The 7,339-nt window shown below is 47.9% G+C and overlaps 1 protein-coding gene across 4 annotated transcripts in view; it reads right to left on the bottom strand.

Moving 5' to 3' along the window:
* Positions 1-2,905: 2,905 nt before the first annotated feature.
* AKAP10 (A-kinase anchoring protein 10) overlaps positions 2,906-7,339 on the bottom strand; it is a 41,319-nt gene continuing 36,885 nt past the window's right edge. For 2 of the 4 annotated variants that reach the window (XM_042255700.2, XM_060395481.1), the window contains one exon: positions 2,906-6,308. In XM_042255700.2, the coding sequence (XP_042111634.1) occupies positions 6,192-6,308 (117 nt within the window). In that variant the 3' untranslated portion in view covers positions 2,906-6,191. The remainder of the gene's footprint in view (positions 6,309-7,339) is intronic. The other 2 variants (XR_001043500.3, XM_004012726.4) reach the window with 2 other exon arrangements.

Here is a 7,339-nt window from a genome sequence, read left to right as displayed (position 1 = left end):
AGTATGAAACCATCTCTAGAGGGGACCTCACAAGAGGCTGACCACCTCGAGGTCAGCCCAACAGTGAGTGAGACTTGCCAAGATCAGGGTTTTCACATCACGTTTGTAGTAACTTTACACTAGGATCCTCATTTCTTGTTTATAAGGTTCACATCTCCCAGAGTTCTGCAGAGAGCCCCATGGGGCTGAGGCTGCTCCTAGGTCCACCTCAACAGGGCCTAGCCTGAGGGGCCTGAGGGGTCAAGGTGCCCAGCCGCTTGCTGTTAGCCAGGTGCTCAACACTTGAGAAACAATGGCGATGAGGGAACAGAGTTGCACACAGCCCTCTGGGGGCTGGGAAGGGGGTTCAAAGGTGGGGGGGTAAGGTCATGAACCCTGGTGACCTCTGCCAGGGCTCTGGGAGGAAGCGGGGTTAAATCATTGGCTCAAAGGGCCGTCCTGGCCTAAAACCCCAGCACCTGCTTCAAATGCGCATCTCACCTGTCTCCTTGTTGGAGTGGAAGCTCCAGTGACCCAGAGGGTTTCACCCTACTCTGTGTCCCTGCACCGTCAACACTTCGTAGGCATTAAAGTACTTCTGCGTGGGTGACCAGCAGCTCTGTCGTTAAAAAAACAAAAGGCTCTTTGCCAAGATGAGGGGCCCATGGGCTCAGGGCGGAGCTACACCTGATCTGGAGGCCCAGCTCCCACTGGCCCGCAAGGTGCCGGCATGTGGGTTCTCACTGGGAAGGAGGGAGAGGTCAGCTCAGGTCATTTTGGAGTGACCCATTTTGGAGTGAGCTGGAAAGCCACTTATCATGGACCTGGGTGTCAGGAAACACCACTACCACAGCCCTCACTAGCTCCTTGGCAAATGCCAGTTCCCTCTGGCTGAACGCGAGCCACTCTTTCCTGGCACCTGCCCACCTACCGCTGGGGCCCAGTTGCTCTGCCTGGGCTCATGAGCAACCCCCAGGGGCCAGCTGAGGAGAGCCCTGAGGCTGCGCTGCCATGCCCAGGGTGGTTTGCCAGCCATAGGCTGGGTGGAGGGAGCGGATGAGGAGACACGCGGTGGCGTGAAGCTGAAGGCAGAAGAGGTCCAACCCTGAGTGACAGCCATCAGGCGGGCTTCCCTCCATGCACAGGGACATCCTCTAGGCCTTTGCTCTCAAGGATCCCTCAACACCCCGCCAGCCATTTCCTTGCCCCCTCACCCAACTCCGTGCAGGACACAGCTCCCTACTCTGAGCCCAAGCAGAGGCCTCCTCAGCAGACAGCCCCGTAGGGCAGCTATTCAGTCGGGCTCCTAAGCTGTAACCCTGAACATGCTGCTGGAATTAACCCTCACGTCTGGCTCCAACCAAAGGCCAGACTCTGTGCCCAGTACCAAGTGGTCAGCACTCAAATTCAGTGATAATCACTACCCTCCCTCATTTGAAGCTTGTATTAGCTACTGACTAAATGGGCATTATTTTATGCCCTATATTTCTGGGTTTTACTGTCCATTGATGCCAAAGAGGAAATGGAGTTTATCTTCCATAAGGATGTTTGGGAAGTGTCCAAAGACCCTAGTGTAGGTGACCATCCCACAACCGGCAAAGCCCTGCCCTTTTCAGGCCAGAGTAGCTTCTCCCTGAAAAAATGAGGGAGTGTCTTTTAGTTCTGTGAGTTTAGGATTCCACTTTAAGAGAATACACAAAATGACCAAGAAAGGTTCTCTAAAGAAAAATTCCCCAGAATTTAGTGGTATTTTGCAAACACGCTGAGCACACACAATCCTTAGTGATTAGAGCTATCTGGTAGTAGTTTAGTCAAGGTCCTTTTGGTTGTGCCTAAGAAAAACTCACTTCAGATTGATTTTTAAAAAGCCAAAACGCATTCTAAGGATACCCGAGGGATTGGCGCAGTCCATGGCAAGGAAGCAGGAAACCTTCACTGGGCTGCTGGCTGCAAGGCAGCCGCTCTCTCCCACGTGCTCTCACATCTGTGTTTTCTGCTTGTCCACACGGTGCTGGCTCAGCGTTCCTGACTCGTAAGTGCCCTGTGTGCACTGTCACTCCAGACAGAGACTGGGACTTCTCCTTCCGCTTGAAAACTTTTAGGATAAAGCATTTTCCTGGGCCTCTTTGGATCAGGAGAAGATCAAACCTGGTCCAATAAACTGGTGTGTGGGGGAGGGGAGGCAAGCAGTCATTGTATACAAACACGGCCCCACAACAGTGTCCTGAAAGAGGTGCCCAGGGTATCAGCAGGTTGCTTAGCTCTCGGTACTTAAATACAACAACAAAAACAAAGATGTCTGTACTTGTCTGTTCCGAGTGACTTTCCCTTCCAAATTCTTACTGAACTAGCCAGAGCTTCAGAAATATAAATACACTTTGTAATGTTCTACTGAATAAAGACACCCAAGCAGAAGAGGTTAAAACAGCTGCTCCCTGTTTTACTGCTCTCAATGGGCTTGGCTGATGCTTTTTATTTTCATCACATCTTACACGAGTGATGAAGACGCATCTGATCACAAAAGGTACCCTCTTTCATAATGTCTTTTTTCTTTTTAACAATGTGTATGGGTGTCAGCATGACATTAAAGCTGGGTGTTCAGGGAAGCCTGCTTCATGGGCACACTGTACACAGCCTGGCTCTCAAGGCCAGACAACCCCTCCCATTCTGAGGAGCAGGAGCCGCGAGACAGAGCTTCAGGACACACTTCGTTTCTGTGTCCTACAGCAGGCGGGGCAGGAAAAGCCAGCCGGTCTCCAGGCTGCTATCCTTCTCTTTATAAGGCCCTCACAGCTACCGACATCCCTACTGAGAAAGCACAGCACACACAGGTATAAGACTGGACAGCATCTTAATGGAAAGCACGCATGTCAACAGCCTAGACCCTGACAGACATTGTTATTCCAAAACATGCAGAGGCGGCATGTCACCCAAAACCACAGTTTATTCTATGAACTTTATATTGCTTTTCTGTTATTTAAAGACTGAAGCAAAGTGACATGGATGGAAGTATTCTGTTAAAAGAACAAAGTGAGTCAATCACAGCACAGGCAACTAATAATACTCGGGTCTATGCCACACGCTCCAAACACAGGGCTGAGTCCAGCAGTGGCTCTGTTCTGGGTTCTTGTAAAGCAAATGGAAATACTGGGAAGAATCAACACATTTCAACAGAGGAGCCATAAATGCCCTGAAAGCAGAAAGTTGACACAATTTTAAATATAATTCATATATATATATATTTTAAAATCAAACACAATTAAATAGAATATGGTTTAAGTACATGAACACTTGGCTTTAGAAGAATAACAGAGGTGGTACACAGTACCAAAACCCACACACAGCCTTTCTGCTTCATCTGTTGATGAAATGGCGTGCCTCTTGCACAGTCAGGTATTGCAGTGGAAGGAACTCTATTCATTCAAGACTTTCTCAAGGACAGAGGTGATTAATAATTATATATTTATATGTATATATATATATATATTTTTTTTTTTTTGCAAAATCTGAGCAAAAGCAGTAAAACCTAAGAGAATGTTCTTCCCCCAACAGTCTGGGTGGCGAGGCCGTGCTGGCAGCGCCCGCCATGGAGTGTGCTTACCGCCAGGGTGGCTCCACCGAGGGCAGTGTGGCCCAGACCGAGGCCAATGGAGTGGAACAGCAGCGAGGGGCCTCTCATGACCATGGACGAAGGAGAAAGGCCACGAGCTGAACACTGCCAGCGCAGCAAAGATGGGCGGCGGGGGTCAGAGATGAGGGCCTTTCTCCCCAACCCTTGCCCGCCCACACCCCTGCCCGCCACTTGCTTTAAAAAAGTGTACAACTGGGAACAAACATTTGTTCAAGGAACCACAGGGGAAAACTGGAGTGACGGTTGTTGCAAATTCCTTTCCTTGTGTGCTGTGAGGGGAGGGACGTCTCCAGAGCACAGAAGTTGGAGGAGCAGGGCCTGATGCTCACAGTGCAGAGGGTGGCCCCTCCAGCAGAGGAGCTGATTTATGTGTATTGCATCCCGGGAGCAATTAAGATGTGAAAACGGCAAACTGCCACCAAAGGGAAGGACAATGTTCACCACAACTTGACCTGTGACCTCTCAGCTTCCTTCCAGATGAACAGCTCTGTGCAGGCCCTATTCCCGGGAAGGAAAGCCATCTGCCGGCACTGTGCTGCCTGGCTGGGGCCAGGCCGACTCACCTGTTTGTGTAGGAGATGGAGCAAAGCACCCCAGGCACCTGCCTCATGATGCTGCTGGGGTGGGAGACCGCCACAGCGGTGCATCAAACACCAGCTCCATGCCCACCCGCCTCCCATGGCACCCAGCCCTGCAGATCCCTGTGGGCTAAATTCCTCTGTGGATGGGTTATTGCCATTGGAAAATGATTAATCTCTAGTAGTGTAAACAGTGCCCTTTGGTCTCTCTGACTGTCACTGTGCGATCATCTGGGTAGCAGGGCATCTACGAGCCGCTCTCCATGGTGGAAGTCTGGGATTGTCTGCCCTTCTTTCCTGGGAACGACAGTGAGAAGAAATACAGTGCTGTTTTCATTGGCTGTGGTGAGGAATCCAACCAAAGGAAAAAAGTTTTCTTATTTTCCAAAAGCAGATTTCCTTGATCTCAGGTCTGAGTCATATCTGAAAAAAGGAAGGAAAAGACAAAGGTAAGGTACATTTCTACAACCAGGGACACACTACTGTCACAAGGAAGAAGGGGACGCAGCGCTGAGTGAGTGCCTCCCGCATACCAGGTACTGTGTACCACCTCAGGACCCTACTACAATCACCTCCATTTACAGCAGAGCCAATGGAAGGCTGAAGATGCCAAGTGGCCCACCCGAAGGTGATGTGATGAGGACTGACAACCAGACTTGCTTTTTTATCTTTCCATCTAGGTAATAGATATTAGAATGAAATATCTACTTTTTGACAAATAATTCTGTTTCTAGGAATTAACTCCACAGCACACTCTTAAGAGGGGACAAAGACTTTCATACACTGTTCATTAAAGCATTGTTTTCTGACAGGGAACAATCCCAGACAACCAAATGACCATCTGCTGGGGATTCAAGAGATGGAGACAGAGCCATAACATGGAATTCTCCAGAGCTTCTAGCAAGAAAACAGAGACTTGTGATATTCTGGCTGCCTGAGACCGAGCTTCTGAAGCTGAGTCCACCTTCTCACTGGACTGACAAGGAAACAAACATCACAGAAGACATGGTCCTTACTAACTGTGAGATGGAAAATATACACACGAAATAAGTCAGTAATGCTGTGAGTTTAAATGCCCAAGTGCGTTCTACAGACAAATGCAGGGCAGCTGATTCAAAGCAGGGAGATATCCACATGGGTGAAGGAGAAGCTGTGACCTCGTCTGTGGGGGCAGGACTTTCACATTCACACACTCATGGACTGAGAATTACAGGGGATCTCAGGAGATCTTCTTGTCCAACGTCTCTGATCTGCTGATAAGGAAATGAAGGGACCAGAAAGAAGCAACTCGCACAAGGTCACACATACTGACCGAGAATGGACGGTGCTAGGTCTGCTGGCCCAGTGCTTTGACCACACGGATACCCTGCAGGACTGTCATCTCGGCCAACCAAAGAGAAGACCAAGTAAGGTTAAAAGCAAAGTATACGTGCGTATCTTAGACATGAAAAGCACACATGGTAATAAAATCTGAACACACAACAATGAAAAGCCTTAAGTTGAAAATCTGCTTTCCAAAATGGTTCTAAAGAACAGTTTCACACTGTGGAATATTTGATCATCAACATGGTAATGGGGGATCACAGAAACAACCATCTTGCACTTCTTTCTACACCTTTATCTTGCTCTTTGCTATTTTGGGTTTGACTAAGCCAGTGAAGATAAATATAGGTACAAATTATCACCCTTACACAGAAAAGAGGACAGAGTCTGCAAAAGTGAACAGAGCTTTGGTCCGAATCAGCTCAGTGAAAAGTTCAAAATTACAACAAGCTCTATTAATGACAGTTCTTAGAGTAAAAAGCTGGCAAGGAATGGGGTGATGTTGGATCCACATCTCAATTCCTGCCCCCAAACTATGGAGGGTCACAGGGGATATCACGTGAACAGAGGTAGCTTGGGTTCCTAACTCCTGCTAACGTGGGCAACGCGGAGCAGTTTAACGCCATCATCAGGAGTCTGAGCAGAAGTTCTCCTGTCGTGTGAAGTCCTCCTGAGTCAACTCAGGTTACAGAATGCAAAGCTAGAAGAACACTGGGAGTCTCTTCTTGAAGAAAACACCAGGGGGCTAAGCGGTTCTCTCCAACTTGCTGGGTTATCTGTGAGGCTCTTGCGTGAAGCTACAGAAAGACAGAGTATTTGGTTGAGGCAAGTCAGAATCTCCTAAGGATTACTGTTGGTGACCTCCAGGTAAAGATAGGCAGAGAGATCACACCCATTCTATTCACACCTTCCTAAAACAGTGCCAAAGTGTAAAACCAAATTCACATGAATGGGAAAAGTGAGAGAAGGGGCAACAGCAGTAAAGTGGAAGGAAATGGATGCATATACATGACTGAGCAGACCCCCTCCCTCCAAAGTAACTGATACTCACTTTTATTTCCTTCTTTCTGCTTTCTCTGGGTTTCATTTATTCATTTTCTAGTTTAAGACAGAAGACTGACTTTTCCTCATCTACTATCAACATTTAATGCTACAAATCTGCCTATAAGAATGGCTTCAGCAGTACCACACAAGCATGGCCATCCCCTAGGAATGGTGAGGCACTGTTTCCAGGGCCCCTGCAGATACCAACAAGCCGAGAATGCTTGAGCCCCTGACACAGTGTGGGGCGTAGTATTTCCATATAACCCACATACTTCATCCTGAGGACCTAAAATCACCTCTCGCTTACTTATAATTACCTAATACAATGTAAATACCACGTAAAAAGTTGCTGGACACAGCAAATCAAGTTCTGCTTTTTGGAGCTTTCTGGAAAATTTTTTTTTAGAAATGTATTTTTGATTCATGGTTGACTGAACCATGGATGTGAACCTTCAGATGTGGAGGCCATGAACAGGGAGGGCAGACTCCACTATGCTGTATTTTCAGCCCAGAGCATTTTCTAATTTCCCTTTGGATTTCTTCATCGGCTACTCCTAGCCCCAGGTTCCAGGAACTGTCCAGTCTACTGATTTCTAGCAGTTCTTTCCTACAATGGGCATTTTTACCCTACTGTGTAGAGACCAGTACTTGGCCAAGGCCTTGTAAGGACCTCTCTAAATATCTTTGGAGCCTCTTTTCTGTGCAGGCCTTTCTTTTTCCAATACCCTGTCCTATGAGTTCCAGTCACCTTGGGCTCTCTGAACTTCAATTTCTGACTCTTCAA

The sequence above is a fragment of the Ovis aries genome, chromosome 11, assembly GCF_016772045.2.
Source record: "Ovis aries strain OAR_USU_Benz2616 breed Rambouillet chromosome 11, ARS-UI_Ramb_v3.0, whole genome shotgun sequence".
Classification (NCBI taxonomy): Eukaryota; Metazoa; Chordata; class Mammalia; order Artiodactyla; family Bovidae; genus Ovis; species Ovis aries.
This window is presented reverse-complemented; position numbering and strand designations above follow the sequence as displayed.